General features: G+C 41.0%; 2 protein-coding genes across 19 annotated transcripts in view; one reads left to right on the top strand and one right to left on the bottom strand.

The window, feature by feature from the left end:
* Positions 1–20,964, top strand: part of SH3D19 (SH3 domain containing 19) — a 185,508-nt gene extending 164,544 nt beyond the window's left edge. For 11 of the 18 annotated variants that reach the window (XM_036853924.1, XM_036853923.1, XM_036853932.1 and 8 more), the window contains 9 exons: positions 27–167; positions 5,914–5,986; positions 7,679–7,809; positions 9,641–9,696; positions 12,185–12,387; positions 12,862–12,914; positions 15,350–15,536; positions 15,949–16,046; positions 19,011–20,964. In XM_036853924.1, coding sequence (XP_036709819.1) covers positions 27–167; positions 5,914–5,986; positions 7,679–7,809; positions 9,641–9,696; positions 12,185–12,387; positions 12,862–12,914; positions 15,350–15,536; positions 15,949–16,046; positions 19,011–19,127 — 1,059 coding nt within the window. In that variant the 3' untranslated portion in view covers positions 19,128–20,964. The other 7 variants (XM_036853925.1, XM_036853929.1, XM_036853937.1 and 4 more) reach the window with 7 other exon arrangements.
* On the bottom strand, positions 180–3,780 carry LOC118896134 (transmembrane and ubiquitin-like domain-containing protein 1). The gene has a single exon (XM_036853943.1). The coding sequence runs from the start codon at positions 2,297–2,299 to the stop codon at positions 1,169–1,171; it is 1,131 nt and encodes a 376-aa protein (XP_036709838.1). The 5' UTR covers positions 2,300–3,780; the 3' UTR covers positions 180–1,168.
* Positions 20,965–23,312: the final 2,348 nt, after the last annotated feature.

Genomic DNA, 23,312 nt, shown 5'->3' with positions numbered 1-23,312 from the left:
TCAGAGAGTGATATCGTACCTTCCAGCGTGGGGACGTCCTTGTGATACTGAAGCAGGCGGAAGGTAATTACTTGGAGTGCCGTAAGGGAGCCGACGCTGGCAGAGTTCACCTGTCTCACATGAAGATCATCACCCCACTTGATGAACATCTCAGAAGCAGGCCGAACGTGAGGAATTAATATTGTACCGCCTTCATATCGCACATGGCAGCACATTTCATAGAACTATTAATTATAGCTCATTCTCAGGTTTTTATTAGCACGTTTATTTGAACCAGAGTAAAAATTACAGTAGCGTTTTATTCCATTTTAAGAATAAATTACTTCCAAGAGACTTGCCACTGCCATACTAATCACTTTGATACAGTGACTACCATGTGTTTTGCCTTCCTCGCATCGTGCTGACTTACAGCAACCAGGACACTCAGTCGTTAATTTTCAACCGTGAGAGCTGTTTATTTTTGAAATAATGTAAACATGTTTACCAAAGTACTAGAGATTAGTTTTCTAACAGAATGGATAACTATTTTAAAGGCGGCCCTATAAATGCTAAGCCTGACATTAAAAAATACTTCCCTTTAAGATTTAAGCTTAATATAAACCTCATTTCTCTGCTCATAGCCCATAAAAATAATGAAATGAGATGTTCCAACAACCTGAAGTCACAATTTAGGCCTAACAAATTTGTCGAGCCTGGGAGAATACAATGATTTTTCTCTTTTTTAAACTTCACAGTTATTTAATCTGCACATGTTCCAGAGAACCCCCTCCACCCTTCCCAGCTCCCCTTCTCCAGCCCCTCACAGTCCTTGAGTCCCTAAATCAGCCCAAGGAGCTGTCAGGGACTAGAGTGGCTGGACTGTCAGGCAGAACACTAAGAAGGGCCCAGGGGCGTGGCCCGGCTCTGCCCAGCGCCAGGGCAGCAACAGCAGCTGTCTGACCCAGAGGAGCTGACTGTTAGTGGGTGCTGAGGGCCAGCTGCCCCGGGGGATGGTCACAGGGAGGGGCCTCCACTGGCCCCTGGAGTGCTCTGTGGCACAGGGCTGGGCTCCAGGGTAGTGGGAAGAGGCAGGTCGGAGAGGCAGGCCTAGGCAGACAGCAGCTCCCACCGTGTCATGGGGAGCAAGGTCCGGAGGGGCCAGCAACACTGCCAAGAGCCCGTGGAGGCACTACGGGCGGAACATGGCAAAGGCCAGGAGACTGGGGCGCAGGGCGAAGCCAGCCAGCCCCAGAGTGGCGGTCAGGGGAAAGAAGGGCCGGTACTGGATCTGGCAGTCCCAGAGCAGCAGCAGCAGCAGGCTGCCTACTGCCAGCCCGGAGGGGCCTGGCTCTGACCCCGGTGGGCGGGGTGGGTGTGGGGGACCCTCCCGAGTGGGCACGTGGCAATGCAGAACGCAGTTAGGAGGGAGGTGAAGGCTGCCCAGGCTCTGGGTGTCGTCTCCTAACAGCTGCCCTTGGTAGATGAGTCGCACGTGCTGTTCCCGGCCAGGAAATTGGGTCCTTTTCAGGGAGCCGATGGTGTCATGGGGCCAGGCCCTGGCCACCTGCTCTGAATCGTTGAGGAATTTCAGCCGTAGTACTGGGGGCTCCTGGGGGGGGTCTGGAGGCGGCGGCGTTGCTGGGAGCCCCACGCCAGGCTCTGGCTGTGCAGCCTGACCTCTGTGTCTCAGGCTGGGGGTCTCGGCTCCTGGGGCCTCCCCTCTGATGCCGTCGGTGACCGCCATGGCTTCTCTGGGCTGTGTCGGTGTTGGGGTCCCTGACGGCTGGGGCAGTGGATCAGTGCCCTCGGCAGTGTGTGTTGAGGCCCAGGCGAGAGCCAGCACCGGAAGGCAGGCACGCACCGCGAAAAGGATGGTCACCTCATCACCCACTGTCAGGGCCATGGCACCTGCCTTGCCTGCTGCACTACCGAGCTGGGGAGGCACAAAGAACCCGTGAGGGGCTGGCTCACCCTCCAGGAGCCCTCCGAACTTCAGGGGGCTCCTGACGCCACCCCACCCCAACTCTCCCACAGTCCTCATACCTCTGCCCGCATACCCGAGCTCCGCCCTGGGACACGGACTGCTCTGACGCCCAGTTGTCCCAGACCTGCCCCACGTACCCCTTCCCATCACCAAATCCCAAGTCCTAATTTTTTGTAACCTAAGATCTAGGTCTTTAACCAGCTCCCCAGTTCGCCCAAACCCTATTCCGAGGTCAGGGCCTTGACCTTCTAAGAGACTCTCCCCTAAATTCAACCCCCACCAAACTGCACCCCAAAGCTTACCCGTTCTTCCCGTCCAGGGCATCCCAAAGTTCATCTACTCCTTCGTCTCGTTCACCCAAAGCTTATCTACTCTTCCGTCGCTGAAGTTTCTCCAAGGGGGAAGAAGAAGGTCTCTGCACACACCCGCGCACGCGCACACACACACACACCCACACCGCCCCGTTACCATTTACCCAAACCCCGACCCGAGGCGCGGGGCCGCTTCCCAAGGCTTCCACACGCCAAACGTCAAACTGCGCCCTTTGGCAAACTGGAACCTCCGAGGATTGCCACCCCCCGCCCAACTCGGCCCCTCCTGGTCCCCTCACACCCCAGCCCGAGGCGGCCCGACCCCGTGCCTCCCCTGGAAGCCTCTCCACACCCAGCCTGCTGCAGGACCCCAGATCTCGCCCGGGAATCCGAGAGTTCGCCCTCCCCGCCCCCATCCTCCATCACCGCTCCCATCTTCCCGCCCCACACACCCATCCCCGAGCGGCGGGAGCGCCAATATAATGATTATTGAAGGTCGTTTGTTCAGCAAGAAAAATGCCATTGGACAGTTTATGGAGTTGTGTTTTTAAAAGAGCTTCTTAAGGTATCCAGTTAAATTTTCACTATTAGGTAATGTAGCAAATATGAAAAATGAGACCCATCTGTCATTTAAACCAAGTAAAGTACTTGGTTTGTCATTCAGCCTAGTTTTCATAATCTCCTCCAATTCTTTCTTCTTAGAAGGCAGCTTATCATTTGATGTTTGCTAAGAAACTAAAAATTTGAATTTCAGAGAGCAGGGAAGCTATGTCTTACGCTAGTTGCAGCTGGGATGCTGAGATTTCTGACTTTGGTCCACACGGGGAAGGTTCTTCTGTTAACTCATTTTCGCTCTGTTTTGATGCAGCATTAACATCTGTCACCGCTCTTCTTCCTGTCTCAGAGCATACTGATGGGTAACCATGGGAGCTGTACTGTCCAAAAGTTCTCCTTGATGAAAATAGAAGCTGAAAAAATTACAAGTTGTTCTTTTATAGAAGCCCACAGTTTTGTCCGCTTGAAACATTATCTTACTCATGCTTGTGCCATAGACTGGCAGAGAGGTGGCCGCCAAGGGCCAACAGCTGGTAACACTGAAGTGGAGCCTCTCTTAGGCTCTGGGTCACGGCTAACATGACATTTTTTTTAGAACAATAAAACCTATTTGAAAGCCTAGTTTTAAGGTAAATATTTCTTAAAATATGTTATGCGTTCCCCTACCTTAGTCAGTAGAAGGCACTGCACATTATCGGTTGAGGTTGGGCTGTCAGAGCTGGGAGGCGGGGGACTGTCACCTCACTTGGTTCTCAGCACAGACGCGGGTTTCAGTTTCCCTCCCACCACCTGAGGCGGTGATCTGACCTCCCTGAACTTCATTTTTTAAATATGTGAAATAGGTATGATAATTCCTCACAGAGCTGATTATACAATTGATTTATCGTTATGATTCCATTTATATTAAGTCCAGAATAAGTAAATCCAGAAGGTAGATTAGTGGTTGCCCAGGGCTGGGGGGAGGGTGAGTGGGGAGAGACTGCTAATGGGTGGGAGGCTTCTTGAGGGAGTGATAAAAATGTTCTAAAGTTAGATTGTGGTGATGGTCGCACAATTCTGTGAATATACTAAGCCTAGGTACACTTTAAATGGGTGAATTTTGTGGTATATGAATTATATCTCAAAGGTGCTTAAAAAATTAGATGAGCTAATTAATGCATATAAGGTGTTTAACACAGTGAGTAGTGCATAGTGGGTGAACAGTGAATATCAGCTTTTCTTTTTTTTTTTTTTTTTTTTTGGCGGCACTGCACGGCATATGAGATCTTAGTTCCCCGACCAGGGATAGAACCCGTGCCCACTGCAGTGGAAGTGCGGAACCCTAACCACTGGACCGCCAGGGAAGTCCTGATATTAGCTGTTCTTATTACTCATTAGTATTAACCATTATAGTCATACTGTCATACTAGAAAGAGCTTTGAAATATGTTGGATTTTCCTCCCAGATACCCACCCTAATGGTATGGTCTGAGTTGTACAGACTCCTGTGGCCAACCCTGTTCACCTGTGCCTCTCGCCCTTCATCTGCCAGGCCAAGGTGATGAGCAGCGTTCCAGGGGTGGCCATGCATGGAAGGCAGAGAAGGGAAACTGGGAGGCCCAGGTTACCATCCCACCTCTTCTACCTTCTCAGGCTTGTGTTTAGATCTTGGTCCATCTGGAGGTTCATGTTTGTGTTTGGTGTGGGGTAGGCCTCTGACTTTACTTTTTCCAGCAGATGGAAAGCCATCTAGCCTAACACCACTTAGTGAGCAGTCATTCCTTTTTCCACGGATGTAAATCAGAAAAAAATGAAAACCACACATACACACATGTAATAAATTGTGTAAATAATAATTTTTAAAACCCTCTAGGCTTAAAATATCTCACAGTTCCTTTCCACAATCCCTGAAGTTCCCATCATGCCCATTTATTTAGGGAAAAGCACTGAGCATCCTCTACGAAAATGTCAGTGTTGCTTTGGTAAACTAATACACTGAGCTGCCATTAGCTATTCCTCTATTACCATTCAGCTGACATGAGAGAAGGCAGCGTGCCTATGCAGGTGCGTTTTGATTGATTCAGAAAAGAGTCGAGCAAAGGTGCTGCAGGGCAGAAGTGGAAGGAGTGGACCTCGATCCCTGCTGAGCGTCATGGCCAGGGGAGGGGCGAGCCCTGAGGGGACAGGAACCATTGAAGGAGGGAAGAGAAAAGAAAGGGCACAAAAATTTGCCTTCATTTATTCCACAGGTTTGCCAGTATTGAAGAATTTTAAGTTATAATTTCAAATGATATCCTTCAGTCAGATTTGGTGATGATGATGATGTGGATAAGCCTGTCTCTTCATATAAAGAAACTAAGAATAACAGCTGCCTGTCAATAAGAAATGGTCACTCTTCAAATTCAGCTTCTCCTCTGGCCAGTCTAAGCAGTTGGTTAGATAGGTAGAGAATATTGAATTCTCTTTGCTAATTTACTTAGAATTACTGGTGAATAAACCATTCAGATTAAATAGGAAATCCAGGCCAGGCATGGGAGGTAGCATTGGCTTTCAAATTAGAGAAAGCATTCAGTTAAGTGGTAATAAACGAAATGGATTTTACTTTTTGTGAATTATACTTTTGTGGAAGTCATTAGCTCTTTTCATTACAAAAGACAAGAGCATAAATTGCAGAACTTCCTTCTTTTCCCATCTTAATGAAGAGACTGCTTTTAAGGCTCTGTTCTTAAGGTTTAGTCCTGATCACAGTTTATGGGAAAAGTGACCCTTGAAAGGTAAAGAAGTCAAAAACCACTACTTCAGGATAGAATAGGTACTGCTTTAAAAAAAATTAAGTAATTTCCTTTTGTTTTACTCTCTTGCTTTAAAAAATGCTGAGGGATATTATAATTGAGAGTTATTTCTGTTTTCCTCTGGCAAGAACACATGCCTTTTCAACTTGGAAATGATTCCCTTGTCTGGCTCAACTGTGTGGTTTGCGTCTTGTACTCATAATGTAATTGTGTCAAGAGGACCCTAATGAGGAAAAATAAAATGGTCTCAGAGTGAATAATAAATCCAGCGTCCATCCTGCACACTCCATTCACCACCCTGTTTTCCCCCTCAGGATCCAAGCCACGCTCAGAAGCCTGTTGACAGTGGTGCCCCTCATGCTGTCGTTCTTCATGATTTTCCGGCAGGTAAGGACATAAGTAATAATGTGGTAGAACCTTAGGATCTGGGATCAGGCATCCTCCCCAGGTTAACCTCTCAAGGACATCCTCATTTTCTGCACCAGCAGAGCCCTGGACTGGAGAGATCATCTCATCCATCACCCCACCTTCAGGAAGAATCAGCTGTACCCAGGCATTCCAGAAAGCTTAGCTGTAATAGCTTTGCCTTTGAAACTCCCTGTGAGAGAGAGAGGAGGAGTGTTTCCCTTACAAATGAACAAATAACAAATTGCCTACCAGTTGCAAATTTTTAACTCTTTCAAAATGGGGTACCAAATACCAGTTATAGTGAAATTAATTTGAATTTAATAAGTGTAGTTCTTTTCTCCTAAGGGTTGTAAAACCAATACACATAGCTCAGCTATTACTTACGAAATGAGTATAAAAATTAAAAATAGGGACTTCCCTGGTGGCGCAGTGGTTAAGAATCCGCCTGCCAATGCAGGGGACACGGGTTCGAGCCCTGGTCTGGGAAGATCCCACATGCCGCGTAGCAACTAGGCCCGTGAGCCACAACTACTGAGCCTGCGCGTCTGGAGCCTGTGCCCCGCAACAAGAGAGGCCGCGATAGTGAGGCCCGCGCTCCGCGATGAAGAGTGGCCCCCGCTTGCCACAACTAGAGAAAGCCCTCACACGGAAACGAAGACCCAACACAGCCATAAATTAATTAATTAATTAATTTTTTTAAAAAAATTGAAAAAAGATTATTAAAAAATAAAGAATCCGCATGCCAATGCAGGGGACACAGGTTCGATCCCTGGTCTGGGATGATCCCACATGCCGCGGAGCAACTAAGCCCATGTGCCACAACTACTGAGCCTGCGCGCTACAGCCCGCGAGCCACAACTGCTGAGCCCATGCACCACAACTACTGAAGTCCATGGGCGCTCTAGGGCCCATGTGCCACAACTACTGAGCCTGCATGCTGCAACTACTGAAGCCCATGCGCCTAGAGCCTATGCACTGCAACAAAGAGTAGCCCCTCCGGCCACAACTAGAGAAAGCCCGCGTGCAGCAACGAAGACCCAGCACAGCCAAAAATAAATAAATAAATATAAATAAATAAATAATATAAATTTTTGTAATCAATTTTTAAGTATCTTTTATATCCAAGGCTACAAATAAAATAAATTCCTGATTTATTTATAACCTTTTCTTTATCCACTTGGTAGACTGATTTTTATTTCACTGTGAGTAAATTTATTTGCGGAAGAGCCGTAGGACTCCCTTAGTTAATATTTTGAGATTGAAATGATTTTTAAGCATGGTTGAGAATAATATGAATATTATACCATGTCTGTAAAACTCTTTTCATTGTTAAAATATGTATTCAGCAGAGGGTTTATATTGACATAGGAAGAATCCTTGGCCAGCACAGTGTTTTGTGTGTGTGTGTGTGTGTGTGTGTGTGTGTGTGTGTGTGTTTTAACCATTTCCTATCAGTCAGTGCCTGGTAAATATATCTAATTTGATCTTAAAAGAGGAAGCTCATAACAACGATATCCAGGAAAAAATAATATATTTTTAAAGTCAATTTGATTAGTATAACCTGTTCTCAGAATCAGTAGAACATACTGCCTCGGTGGACAGAACTAAATGCTACTTTAATCAGATCTGCAAGCAGGGTAATTCATCATACATAATTATTTTATGTTACAGAGCAAGTTGATGATTTGAACCTCACTTCAGGAGAAATTGTTTATCTTCTGGAAAAAATAGATACAGATTGGTACAGGGGGAAATGTAGAAACCAGACTGGTGTATTTCCTGCCACCTACGTCAAAGTGATTGTAAGTAGATTGTGCTTGTTTAAGTTGGTCATATATTCAGTGAATTCTGTGTAATTTACAGTTTAGAAAAAAAATAACCAGAAGCCTAGATTCTTGGGTTCTGGTTCTCTCTGTTCCGTTAATTCATTTGGTGTTGAAAAATTCAGAAATAAAGGTTTGTTCAATTAGATACTAGTTAATTATTAATATATTATGGAGTACTAGAACTTAATGCTTAAATGCTATCTGAAATCCTAAGGTGAAAAACTACAGGTCCACTGGTGAATCAGCTATTCTTGGAGGGTTGATAAGCACTTGAGGGTATATGTTAATTCTTTGCAACATTCAGCAAACAAGAATTAAATGATACTGGATTGTCCTGAAGGAATGTTTGTTCTCTGAGGTTATGGTACCACTTCTCCTTTTCTTTGGAGTACATTTCGTTATTGGTTTCTTTCATCCTTTCCATTCCCATTTATTTCAACCTTTAAAAAAATAGATTTGGGAATACCAAAGTACTTTCATTGGAGGTAATGGTCCATTAATGATTTTTCACATAATAATTCCAAATCTGACTGGGAAACATTATATTAAAGTGTCCGAATTTTATACACCCTCAAAGCCTAACTTGTGTAAGTAGAGCCCTGAGTGCTAAGCCCGGATGGCTGAGAAACATGGGGATGAAATCAGACTGCCACTCGAACATTTATATCAGTAGGAAGAGAATGACTCAGTCTCTAATATAACTTATTGATACTGGAACATATCAATAAACCTGGCTTAAATAGTTGAGCATTAACTGCTTGGCGGGGTGGGGAGAAGAAAATGATTTTCCATTACATCAGAAACTTAGCAAACAAATATAACAGAAAGCCTGTATTTTTCAAGTATGAATGAGGTTGAGTCTCTTGAATTACGAAATGTGGGTCTTAAAAATTGTCTGGTATATAAATACCTTGATTCTTTGGAGAAATCCAACCACATTCTCTAAATTAATATTAAAGAGTAATGTTAGTTTTAGCACTCTTCCTCATTTTTCTTCTGCCCAATGTAGCAGTACTTTAAAAAGCACAATTACCACACTGAAATCAATCACACTGAATTTGCCAGATTATTGGTGTAAGTGTTATTTCTAAGCCTACAAGTTTAAAAAATTGTTTTAAGACTTCGAACTTTTGAAATTCATTAAGAAGGGCACTGATTTATTTAATGTAAACCTCAAAGCCTTAAGTAGTTTTCAGACCTATAGTGCATTATGGTCAAATATTTCATCACAACCCAGCTCTCTGGAGACTTGTAGATGAGGTATTATATAAAGTGCTCGCCTCTTAGTAGATGCTCACTGAGTACTGAATCCTCTCTTCCTTCCCTACTCACGTTGAAGGGGAAAAAGTGTTCCAGAGTTATGAAAATGGAGAGAATCCACAAGTTTGACTAAAAGATTTTATTTTAGGGTCATGAAAGTATTGCAGAATTCTACCAACAGTTTGAATAGGTGTCTACGTAGTGCCTGATGCCTCGTTTCTATCCTAAGCCCTCCTCACCTGGAGTTTTCAACTTAGGGGATAAGGGGTAGAGAATACTCAGTCAGGGGTAGAACGACATTAATGTGCTTATTCCAGCAAATAAGAGGATTGGTTATTCAAGGAAGGCTACATCACAAGTTACGCATTTTTTTAAAAACCCAAATTCTGGATTTCATACCTTTGTAGCACCTGTGGTACATTTCGTCGGTTTAACACCTAGCTAAACTGGTTAACTTCAGTCATGAATTTGCTAATTACTTAGCTTAAATTTATCTTATTAAAATCTGAAAGAATACAGCTGTTGTCTTGATTTTTGTCTTTACTAGACTGATGTTCCAGGAGGAAATGGGAAAAGGGAATCCGTCGCATCTCATTGTGTTAAGTAAGTTTTACTTGTGTTGTTTTGAACAAAATACAAAGGATGTGAGCATTTATGTCATACAGAATTAATAAGCTTAAACACTTCAGATGTATGATTATTCAGATTCTCAATGTGTCTTTTTAATTATGAGGAACACTACTTGTTTAAAAATTCTGGTGAAATTGCAACATGCTGATAGAAGCAACTCTCCACATCAAAACAGGCCACGTAGACAGGCACAAACAGTCTATCCCAGTGCATCCCACAGCCTGGCCTCACCCGAGCAGAGAGGTTTCATCATCCAGGGCATTTCGTGCTGGCCTTCTGCTGTTTATCTACCAACAGATTTCTAGAAGGTTCAAATATTTTTGTCACAGTGTTAGGGAACCGTTGACCGAAATCGCCCACCTTGGCTAGGCACGATGATAACCACTTGCACGAGTTGTCTCACAACAGGAGGTCCCGATAAGGAACTTGCTGCTAACCAGGAGAATTCAGGAGGGGCCGAAAAGAGGGAGGAGACGCCAGCCCATAATATTGTCCTACCAAAGTCCCAGAATCCTTCGCACTGGAATCCATCTTGGCTGAGAGATGCGCGCACCACCAGGAAGGACCCTGAGTCAGACTAAATATGGGCCAACCAAGATGACTGGGCAGAGACAACCCGGAAACTAACCCCATCACCATAAAACCTGAGACTGCGAGCCACGTGGCAGAGCAGTTCTCCTGGGGTCTCTTACCCCGCTGCTCTCCACCCAGGCACCCCTTCCCAATAAAGTCTTTTGCTTTGTCAGTACATGTGTCTCCTCGGACAATTCATTTCCGAATGTTAGACGAGAGCCCGCTCTCAAGCCCTGGAAGGGGTCCTCCCACTTCCTGCAACAACAGAAAATATTTAAACCTGATAGAGGGACTTCCCTCGTGGTCCAGTAGCTAAGACTCCGTGCTTCCAGTGCAGGGGGCTCGGGTTCAATCCCTGGTCAGGGAACTAGATCCCACGTTCCGCAACTAAGAGTCCGCATGCCGCAACTAAAAGATCCCGCATGCTGCAACTAAAAGATCTCGCATGCCGCAACTAAAAGACCCCCGCATGCCGAAACTAAAGATTCCACATGCAGCAACGAAGATCCCACGTGCCACGACTAAGACCCGGTGCAGCAAAATAAATTTTTTTTTAAAATGAACAAAAAAGTAAACCTAACAGAAATATAAACCCTACAAAAACTGCTAGGCATTTTGTATTGTTTTGTTTTTGAGAGGAACTAGAAGTAAAGGAAGGGTTAATTTGGGGGGGGGGGGATCTTCTTTATGTTTGAAGACCTATCCGTGAATTTATGTACCCTTTTCTGCATCACTGTAACTCCTTTGTGATTTAAAACATTGCCACAATGCAACTTTATATTCCAGTTAAATGAGCAAATTAATAGAATTCAGTACCTGCTGAAGACTGTAAACCTGTCTTTGAATAGGTCAGACATAAGATATGCTCCCTGAGGACTTCAGAAAATAAATGCAAAGGTTATCACAAATAAGAAAACTTCTGATGCCACAATAGTTTAATTCTATTTCAGGTTCAGTTTTTCTGTGTCAGCAGGTTGAATTTAAAGCAGACTTTCATGGCTGTTGATCCATTGACCTGACTTAAATCAGACTTTGGTTGGAGCGAGTACCCACATTTTCTCTTCAGACAATTGCATCTCCTTAGTCATAGCTGTTGAAACTTCCTTTCCAAAGCCTCAAATCAAAGGTTTGGGATTCAGTCATGTCTTCTAGGGACACAATTTCATCTCTGGTTTTATCTTATTTTCAGTCAAAATTGTAGATCATTTAAGGATCGTTCTAATTCTCAGAAATGAAGCCTTTTTAAAGGAGATACCAAAATCATTTTTAAAACAACAGTGTAAGATATGAGATTAAATGTTATAAGATAATAAGCCGAGTTTCTGTTTTCTTCGAACCTTCTAGTTTTGAAGGCCATTCATCTATATACACAGCTCACTGATTCAGCATACATTGAGCATCTACCCTGCCCAGCTGGTGCCCATTGCATTTCTGCCATGGAAGTTTGATGTCTTGCGCTGAGATTCTCAGGGTTAACACTCCTAAACTCAGTGCATTTATGACTGAGAGGGTTCAGACTTGGCCCTGGATTACTGTGGCCCAAGGATACAAAGACAAGGAGACTGGGGAGATTCTGTCATGAAGAAAAGGTGATCAAAAGACGTGCAACATTAACCAACCACCAGCTGCTTATCTGGGATTCTGCCTGTACTTGTGACCTTGACTTTAGCCTTTCTGAGTGAATAGGTTCATATCTAAAAAAGTAAGGACTATCATTTAGAAATATAGCTTATTCTTTTTCATGGAAAATTTTAAACTATGCCTAGTATACCTTGTTCCAAAGTAAACACAGAATAAATATTTATTGAAAGACTAAATGAAGGTTTTAAGGCATTTTGAAAGTTAGTACTCTCTAGTTTAACCCACAAATGTGATTTTCTTTCTTCAGAGGCCCAAGATGTGTTGCTCGATTTGAGTATATTGGAGACCAGAAGGATGAGTTAAGTTTCTCAGAGGGAGAAATTATTATTCTTAAAGAGTATGTGAATGACGAGTGGGCAAGAGGAGAACTTCGAGAGAGATCTGGGATCTTCCCCCTTAACTTTGTGGAGCTCATTGAGGATCATCCCACCTCTGGTACAAATGTTTTAAGTGAGTACAGAGAATATGGTTTTTTATTATGTCCTATCCTAATTCAAATAAACCAGATAATAGGTTAATTCTTAAGTTGCATAATAATCCATATTGCCATATTTTTTAAGGTAGAAGGAAAAATGATTTTTAAATGGTAAACATCATTATTGGGATAGTCATTGTTGTGGCAGTCTCTCAAAGAGCTGGTTTTGGTGTTTTAGGTAATTAGTGGTGGCTTCATATTAGAAATGGCAGGAAAAAAAATCACTGAGTTTCAAATAGAAATGGCCTATAGAGTGTAACTAATGTGTATCCTCCTTCACCTTACAGTAAAGGAAACAAATCCGGAGAGGGTAGTGCCGGGCAAAGTTACGTAGCCAGTACATGAAGAGACTGATCTGGAATCCCAGACTTTTCACTCTCCCCCCACAGTTTTTCTCCAATACTATATGGTCTTTACATCTGAAGTTTTGACATTTTTTTAAAATACAGGCACAAAGGTACCACCGAAAACCAAAAAAGAAGATTCTGGTGCAAATTATCAGGTAGGCTGCTTGAATAGATGACTGTAGTGAAAGCCAAGTTTTATCTCTGGGAGGACTATTAAAATCATAATTATCAAAAGAAAATGTTATAAATCATTTTTTGTTTTTTTTTTAAATGTATTTATTTATTTATTTTTGGCTGCGTTGGGTCTTTGTTGCTGTGTGCGGGCTTTCTCTAGTTGCAGTGAGCGGGGGCTACTCTTCGTTGCAGTGCGTGGGCTTCTCATTGTGGTGGCTTCTCTTGTTGCGGAGCACGGGCTCTAGGCACGCGGGCTTAGTAGTTGTGGCTCGCGGGCTCTAGAGTGCAGGCTCAGTAGTTGTGGCGCATGGGCCTAGTTGCTCTGCAGCATGTGGGATCTTCCCAGACCAGGGCTTGAACCCGTGTCCCCTGCATTGAGAGGCGGACTCTTAACCACTGCGCCACCAGGGAAGCCCTGTAAGTCATTTTTTAATTCATGTAGCAAATATTTGAAGTAAATAGATGATTAATATCTTTATTGCGTATAGAGCTCATACAAATGAATTAGAAAGACATGCAAAGCCTGATAAAAAACAAGGAAAGAGATATTATTAGAATATTCATGAAAGAGATACTATAAGTGGTTGATATTAAAAAAGTATTTATCCTTATAGTAATCAAAGAAATACCTTGTAAAGAGACAATAAAATACCATTTAACGTATCTAGTTAATGAAGATTCAATACAACTCAACAGTAAGTAAGTAATTATAAGTATGTGAATGTTAAAACAGAGAAAGTACAGATTATTGTTATCATTATTTTTATTTCTCACCCTAAGAAAAGGATGAAAAATGAGACAAGGTTTTAGTCAGAAAGATGGTTATGGTGATGTTACTGTAACAAGAAAAATTTGGAAGTAACCTAAATATGATCATTATTGGGAGAATGTTCTGAGGCCATTAAAAACTAGATTTGTAAAGTAAATGGCATGGGAGGAAAACATGTATTATAGGGAAATTGAATATATAGCATAAAAAGACTATGAGGAAATGTGTTTGTTACCATTCAGTTGCCCTTAGGTAGTGAGATTATAGGTGGTTGGGTGTTTTTCCCATTCTTCGTATATTTCCAAACTGCCAAATGTTTAGGAACATTTGTATTATTTTTATAATGGGAGAGAGAAAAAAAATGGATTAAAATTTTTACACTGTATAACATGGCTTCAGAAGTGTTTAAACTGAATAGGAATGTGGGTGACTCCATTGTTTTTTTTGTTTTTTTTTTTTTTTCCATTGTTTTTTGTGACATATTTTAGAGGAGTGAGCCTGATGGGGTCATTGTTTGTCAAAATGTCAGTGGTAATTAGGCTGTGTGTCTCTCAATTCTTTCATCTTCCCCCCACTGATAAAGTCAAACAGGAAAGAAAGGGACTACAGTTCTCCAAAAGGAAATGTTCACATGGTTCCCTGTATTTCTTGGGAGTGACAAGTACCATTCTTTAGGGTTGGTTACCCAAGTACAGGAACAAGACGGTAGGGTTAGGGTTTTTTGTTTGTTTAATTTTTTGTTTTTCCTTCAAGCCATCAGTTGATGAGAACTTAAGATGTACCAGGCACTGTGCTAAGCATTCTACACGCATTACCTCCTTTGATCCCCAAAGCAACTCTAAGATGAAGCTGAGGCTCAGAATAGAGAAGCTTCCTGCCCAGTGTCAGCTAGCAGGTGGCAGAGCTGACTGGCGGGCTCCAAGCCTTTGCTCTTAGTGTTACCCTTGCCTCTCTGCTTGGGCTTCTTGAACATAGGGCTCCCATCGTGACTTGGCAGTGATGCCTCTTCGCAGGGCAGAACCTTCTTCTGATGTGTTTGCAGTAAAACCATTCCTGTTGGAGCATTCCGTCACACTAGCCCACCATATCTGGGTGATTGTCCTACCAGCCTTGGAGCTAACTACACCTCATAAAATTAAAAGTGTGAACTAATGAAGTCCTGTGCCATGGAATCTGATAGCCTCTGAACCATGTAGAGACCTGGGAATTAACAGACTGCCCATTCTGATCCTTCCTAATTTAGATAAAGAAGAAGCTCACTGAAAATTATATGCTTTGCCAGAATGTTTTCATAGTGTCATAAATACTATACACAAATATTGCAAGATTTTATCTAATTTTAGTGTAACTAATGTCATAGATAATAATTAGAAAAAATTTTTGCTTAAGCATTATATAGTCCTTGAAAGCAGAAAGTCACAAATTTTATCACATCTGTCATTTAGAATTCTATTTTAAGAAAAAAGTTATTGGAAACTTTTATTTCTGAAACTCAATAGTGACATAAGGTATTGAGTGATTTAAAGTGGCCTTCAGGCTTTGAAATCTTATGACCCCTTAGCTTTTTTTCCACCACTTTTTAAGCTTTGTAGAAATTAATCTCAAATAAAATCTCACATTTCTTACCGAACTTCTGATTTGTGACAGGAGAACAGTCTTTCTGCAGAATGGTGCGAAGCTCTTCACAGTTTCACAGCGGAGACCAGCGACGACTTGTCCTTCAAGAGGGGAGACCGGATCCTGATCATGGAACGTGTGGACCCCGACTGGTACAAGGGCAGACTGCGCGACAGGGAGGGCATCTTCCCCGCAGTCTTCGTGCGGCCCTGCCCAGGTGCGACAGCTGCAAGGAAGGCTCTTACCCTCTAAGGGGAGCGCGAGACCTTTGAAATGATACATATTCCGTTTCCCTCTGGCCATGTTCAATTTAAGTTGTTTGCCTACTTTTGCAAGTTGATTCATAAAGTTATGCAAACTTTCTTCATATATTTGTTGAAGTTATGGGGAAAAGAGATTTAAAAATGCCTTCAATTAATAATGGCTAATTTTGTCTCCTAAATATTAATATATTTTGTATAATTTTTTTCCTGCTAAGACAGCATCCTTCATCTTTTTGCAAGTTAAGTGAATTCAAAGTTAATTCAAAGTATTATGTCCTGGGAATGACAAGGGGGTTTCTTAAAATGTTCAACTTGTGTTTTAGTCCAATGTCTTTGTATATATTTGAATTTTTGGTGTCTTCACAGCTGAGGCTAAAAGTATGGCTGCTTTAGCACTGAAGGGAAGGAAGGCCAAAGCCTTGTATGATTTCCATGGGGAGAATGAAGATGAGCTTTCCTTCAAGGTCAGAATGTGTATCTTTTTGTAATTGCATTAAGCAGCTATAAATTTTGAAATGTCTTCCACTGAAGGGTGGAACATTTGGGTGGAGTATTGATCATTAGTCAGGAATGAACAGATCTCAGACCCTCATTCTAAAGGATGAGATTAGAGAAAGTGAACAGGGCAAATGTAAATTATCAGCAAGGCATTTAAAGAAAGCCTTATTGATATCTATAGCACCACAATCACCTACCAAATTCCTTATTCCTTGGCCTTATAACATGTGATCTCACTAATGTTGGAGGTTTCGTTGGTAGCCCTAGTAAAGGATGATCCTCTACATGGCCCTTGCAGCCTGCTACTGTCATGTCTTTGAAACCAGTGGAGAAATCAGGTGGCACCTACTACAGCTGGCCTCTGCAGCAGTGCCTCGTAAGACACCGGAGTCTTGTCCACAAAGACACTGACTAGACGTTAGGGAAATGATCCCAAAAGGTTAAGGTACTTTGCAGAAGTTTTTTTTTAGAAGCCTAAAATCTAATCTTAATCTTACTTCATCAAAGAAGTACCTTTTATTTTTTTAAAGTAAAAAGAATACTTCCATGATCCTGTTTCCGCAGTCCACAGTTCGACCATGGTCAGAGGAAAGCACCCAGGGTAGTACTTTGGGATTGGGCCAGAGGAAGGAGGGTGGCTTTAGTAAGTCATTGCTGTCAGAAGAGCCTGTGTCAGACAGTGGGAAATTCTCCATCATCGGAGATACTCAGAGGCAGGGATGCCATAGAAGGAATTAAAGTATCCAGGAGTGATTGGACAAGATGAGACTTAAGACAGTGGGTACCCAAACAAGGTTTTCACCTGTCTACAACAAAATGAGGAAAACAGTGATATTGGGTATGTGCAGGCTTTAGGGGAGCCACGGAGAAGGGGAGGCATGCCTAGATATATAAGGTTGCTAACTTTTCTATTTTGTGATGGAGTTTAACTTTATTCTGAGAATTTCTTCTTTTTCATATTAAAATGTCATTTCTATTATAAAATATTATTAGTAAATGATATAGATTCCTTATGCAAAATTATAATTGGTAACCCTATATCAGTTTCTTTTTTTTTTTTTAATTTATTGGTCCATAAAATCCAAATGTTTGGAAACTGTTGCCCCAGTCCTTTTCAATCTTGAGAGTCAGTGGCTCAAAATTAATTCCTTTTATCTTTACATAAAATGTTACTGCAAGTGAACACTCTGGATTCAGACTTTTTGGATATTATTTTGGCCTTCATTTAGGTTATGTCAATGTAACAGAATTCACAGTATCATCCAGAAAATAGGTTGTCTTCATTTTACAAATGCCTGGCTGTAAGCAAGATAGTTCTAGAGTTTTTTAGTTAAGGGATTCTGCACCACTTTCAGAGTTGTTGATCATTAATATTTTATTAAATATCCACAGAATATTAGTAAATAAAACTTTTTTTAAATTGTCCTAGCCCTCAGAAAACTGACATAGTATGTATGTATGGACCAGAGCTAAGAAAATTTGTTTTAGTCAGTGATTATATTATAGTTTAGGAAGTGGAAGGAACTTACTTATAACAGAAACGTTGAATGCCAGAATTTTTACAGATTTTAGCAAGGTAAATTAATGACATGGGATAGTCAGCATTTTCCCTTAAGACAGGCCTTAAATCAAACCAGTTTTCCAAAGGGCAATGTCCTAGGGCTACAAATAAATCCATTTAGCCTGATAAAGATCTTCGACCATTATAGAATCCTAAACCCAGATTCTAAGCAACAGTTAGAAACCATAAAGAACAAAATAGTTTCAGGAGATAACAGATGAAGACATAATTTTTGAAATTGAGGAATTATAATTCATACATGAATAAGATACACAACCCCTTTGACTAACCTGATGAGGATAAATCATGTGCTGAGTCAGGGTGAAGCTCTTTAAGACAGGAAAGAATGCAAATTTGATATTGAGGCCATGGAGGAATGGAATAAACCAAATGGTAGAGGAGAATACCATTATGTGGAAGAATAAATATAGAGTACAAAGTGCTCAGGATGTTAAGAAAAAGCAATTGTAGTAAAAACCTTTCTAAGTAAAAAGGTCTACTGTAAAACGTGGTGACCTCATGCCTAATAGTTAGCAATACAGGCCCTGGAATCACACTAAATTTGAATCCTGTCTCTACCACTAACTAGACATGCGACACTGAGCAAGTCACGTAATCTGACCTTCAGTTTCCTTTTCTTTAAAATAAGGAAATCTATAAAAATATTTCTCAAAAATGGGGATAATAATAGTACCTACTTCTAGGACTGCGTTATTGTTTAAATGAATTAATTTCCACTATTCTTAGTTTGTTAAAAAATAAAAATAAAATAAATGAGTTAATTCCCATGAAGTACATAGAAAAGGACAAGGCATACAGTAAACATATGGCTCGCTCTCTCATCTTCAGATCTTTGCTTAAGTGTCACCTGGCTGCCCTAATGAGATGGCAGCCCACACTTTCTGTCCTCCTCTGCTGACTTACTCATCTCCCAACTCTAGAATAAGGTCTTTACTCTTCGCTGTATCCATAGTGCCCAGAATAGTGTCTGACACATAGTGGGTACTCAACAAATAACTGTTAGATGGGGGAAAAAATTTTATATATATGATAGCTGGTATTTTTATTTATTAAAGAAGAATTTTAGATTAAGAGTGGTGAATTTGGGGGGCACAAAATACCACCAGGAAAATAAAAGTGCAACAAGGGTGACAATGGCAAAGGAATGCGCTCTGAGGAAAAGAGCATACAAGCTAATGGCATCATTAGGGTTAGGTCATCTTTGTGGTACATCGTTTAAATCCTCTCGGCAAATCAAGATAAATGAGTTATATAAAGAGGAGATGTACATGCCTCTCCAGGTGGGCTGCTTACCATGCTTACCCTCAATAGAAACTAATAATTATTTTCAATTCCTGTCTTCTTACAGGCTGGAGACATAATAACAGAGCTGGAATCTGTAGATGATGACTGGATGAGTGGAGAATTGAGGGGAAAATCTGGAATATTTCCCAAAACCTACATTCAGTTTTTACAAGTCGGCTAAAGGTGAAAGCTTGACTGTGTTCCTTGGCACAAGAACTCACTTGAACTATCACTTTGACTATCAGATATGTTTTTGCACTATTTTTTTAAACTGAAAGAAATATCTATGCTGTACATGGTATACTAGAATTTTCTGAAAGCAGAAAACATCTGATTTTGCAGTTAGCTTTCATTCACAGTAGAAACGTGCGCACGGAAACCCATGAGCACATTTCTACCAAGGAGGACATCAGGCAGGATTAGCAAGGCAGGCAGACCCTTCCCCGGGGAAAGCGTCTGGTGACAGGGCAGCATGAGGACACTTACAAGCAGAAGTTGCACTTGGACCTCTGTGTTCATCAGCACAAGTAAATTAACCGTGCTTCCTCATTTTCTACTTTAGTTTTAAAAGAGGACATTTGTTATTCTACATGCTGTAACTATCAGGCCATGGTTGGTAACCTAAATTTCATTATTGATATTCAAATTAATTCTAACAGCTTGAGCGCATTATCCTTATTACTGGAGCAAAGCCTTGCTCCAGGAGAGGGTAGTTCATTGACTAGTGGGAGCCTTTGTGAGCACATGGTGAATCAGCTCACAGTCACCACACGCTCCTGTGGTAGCAAGTGTTCCCCCTTTGTCCCAGTGTTTGAAAGGGGTTGAAATTTGATGTACCTTAGTCAAAAGAACCAAAACCATCCTGAAATGCCTTGCTAATACAACTAACCCGTCCACATACCTACAGTAATTAATTTCTTTCCTCTGTGTATACTTTATGTTAACAGGGTTATTATAAGCACATTTTCTGAATCTGCAATCATTCTTTTGACAATTACTGGTACCCAAAGAAAAATTCATTTTCTTTGAGTTACCCCAGTAATATATAAAACTATGTCTTGTTATAGTGGTACATTATGAATCACATATATCTCAGAATACAGAGCAACTGTTAAGATGGAAAACAATGCCAAACCCCCAGCTCATTCTTCCAAATATAATCAGAGCGAAAAATAATTTGAGAATCTGAAGGCTGATACTTTTGGGGTTGTTTTCTCTTTTCTCCAGCTCTTCCCTGCACAGTTATTAGAGTAAATAAGAAACCACTTTCCTGCTATCCATTGTTATGCATTCCAGGCTTAAGATAAAAGTGGTTCCTTGCAACACTGAATCAATTACAGTTTATGGGCTAAAGCCAAATAGGTCGAAGACAATCTTCCGAACAGATCAATGGAATAGAATTTCATTGGAAATGTAAAACACTTTCCCAACTATGTTCATAACTTTCTTCTATTTTTGAGAAGAGTTTCATATGCTGGGCCACTTTTTAGCTTTTGTTTTTGTTTCCACTGTCTGAAAAGTTAGGCAGTAAGTGGTGAAACCATCATGTGAACACCACGTGGGGTTCTGTAAGGGAGGAGATATTTACTCTGTCTTTGATTGAAGTTCATTTCCCGGTATATGGTTAAAATTGATTTTGGAATATGGGAGCTGTTTGTTCTACATATTTTGGTGTTTTGGGTAAAGAGGACTATATAAAGAAAACTGGTCAAATTTCACTCAAGTTATTTCATAAGAAATGGATGGCTTAAAGCATATTATCCCAACTAAATTCCTATTTGCAGCAAGCTTGTACAACAGCAGGAAAGTGAGAAGTGGGGGGTAGTGTCTGGGATAGGACATGAGGTATATTTCTTTGCCTGTGTAATTTTAACATCTTATATCAAAGATCATGAAAACCTAGCTTTATTGGAGAAAAATATTCCTTTTAAATTTTGGCCTCTGTCAGCAGAATGATAAGTGCAATAGTTGTAAATCTACTTGACACTATAATAAACCGAACTGAACTTTTCAAAGTCCTTTTCTCATACATATTAGACGGAGGTTTTTGAGAATGGAGTTGATATCTTATCTTTATATCTCCAGCCCTTTGCACCATATAGGCTCAAGAGGTTTTTTGGTTGGTTGATTGGTTGGCTGGCTGGCTGGCTGGATGGATGGATAACTTTCACATAATAGCGATACTATCTTGGATCCAATATGCTCCAATATCTTTCCTCTTTATTGACAAAAATCTTTATTGAAACAAAATTTGCAGTTTTATATCTTCCACTCCATCATGCTACATTTTTTGCTTGCCATTTATTACCTACTCAACTGACAAGAAGTAAAAATGTAGCATGGTGTAGGTTTTTCATAGGTACTTTTTTTTTTAATTTATTTATTTTATTTATTTTATTTTTGGCTGTGTTGGGTCTTCATTGCTGTGCGCGGGCTTTCTCTAGTTCCGGCGAGCAGCGGCTACTCTTCGTTGTGGTGCACGGGCTTCTCAATGCGGTGGCTTCTCTTGTTGCAGAGCACGGGCTCTAGGTGCACGGGCTTCAGTAGTTGTGGCTCGTGGGCTCCAGAGCGCAGGCTCAGTAGTTGTGGTGCATGGGCTTAGTTGCTCTGCGGCATGTGGGATCTTCCTGGACCAGGGATCAAACCCGTGTCCCCTGCATTGGCAGGCAGATTCTTAACCACTGCACCACCAGGGAAGCCCCTTCACAGGTACTTTCTTATTCTGTATATTGACTGAACATGATTTTTATACTCAGTGAATTTCATAGTGAAGATATAGAAATGTATTCTTGCTCCTTTCAGGAATTTTAGGTGAAAACCTCATATTGTTCATCCAATCCTCCTCAAACTAGAATCTCCAAATCCTTTTTCTTTGGTGGGTTAAAACTAGAGAAGTCATTTAATATATTATTCTTACCCTTTTGAACACTAAAAGACAGCAGATTTCTTTAAAAGATGCCCTTGCTTATATGGCTGTCATTTGTGCTTATGGAAATTACAGGTTTTTAATACAGCCTGAAACATCCATAATGAAAAAAAATCAGTACATTTATCAAAATTTTAGAAATGGCATTTGAAAAAAACAAAATGTATTTTTCTATAGGGTTTGTTATATATCAGTACTCTTAACAATAATTGTTTACAGTTTTTGTTCAGCTTCTTAAGCTTAGATAAATATACGTAGAGAAATAGTGATGATATAGGCTAATTGTAAGGGGATATTTGGTATAATCAATGGTTTATTCTTTTTAATTAATGTCAGATGTACATGGACCATATGATTCATAATTCAGTGCCATTTTGAATGCCATTTTGAATGCCATTTTAAACGAATGCTTAACAGTGAATTTTTTAGAACTAAATAGGAAATAATTTTCTAACCTACTTTTTATTTCACTGTAGTTACAGAGGGGGGAAATACAAAGCCTAATTCAGAACAACACCACCATCTAGGGGCCTTTCACCTAATTGCAATCTCATCCTGTTAAACCACAAGAAAAGTCTGAGAATCAGAGCTCAACCTGCAGAGGTTAAATGATTTGCCTAAGGTCATAAAGATATGGCAAAGCCTAAAGCAAAACCTAGCTCTACTGATTGTCGATTCAGTACTTTTTATATTTGTTTTGCTAAAGTGATACATTTCTCTTTAACAGTTAAACAAGTAGAATTGATATGTTTTATTGTAAAAAGTTATAACTTCTCAAATATAATAGTTATGATCAGAATGAATTGCAGAGAACAAAGCCTTGAATTTATTCCTTTCAAGAAGAAAAGAAGGGGCTTCCCTGGTGGCGCAGTGGTTAAGAATCTGCCTGCCAATGCAGGGGACATGGGTTCAAGCCCTGGTCTGGGAAGATCCCACACGCCGCAGAGCAATTAAGCCTGTGCACCACAACTACTGAGCCTGCAAGCCTAGAGCCTGTGCTCCACAAGAGAAGCCACCGCAATGAGAAACCCACGCACCGCAACAAAGAGTAGCCGCCACTCACTGCAACTAGAGAAAGCCCGTGTGTGGCAACAAACACCCAACACAGCCAAAAATATATTAAAAAAAAAAAAAAGTCATTTTAAAAAAAGAAGAAGATCCGTGCTTGGCTTCTCAATTTTATATAGGCAGTTCATACTGATGTTACCTAGAAACTCAAACATGGACTGATCCATTCATGGGGATTCCTTTTTTAGTTTAATAGGAAATATTTGAATGCTTGGAACATGAGATCTTGAAAAGATCTGTGTCTGTAGAGCTGTGCTCTTGGCAACAGCAAAGCAATCTTAAACTAAGGTTTTCATACACATGTAGCACAAAACATTATTTTAGTATTTTGGAGTCTAAGAGATCAGCTCAACTACTTACACCAATAAATTT

This window comes from Balaenoptera musculus, chromosome 5 (assembly GCF_009873245.2).
Source record: "Balaenoptera musculus isolate JJ_BM4_2016_0621 chromosome 5, mBalMus1.pri.v3, whole genome shotgun sequence".
Taxonomy (NCBI): Eukaryota; Metazoa; Chordata; class Mammalia; order Artiodactyla; family Balaenopteridae; genus Balaenoptera; species Balaenoptera musculus.
This window is presented reverse-complemented; position numbering and strand designations above follow the sequence as displayed.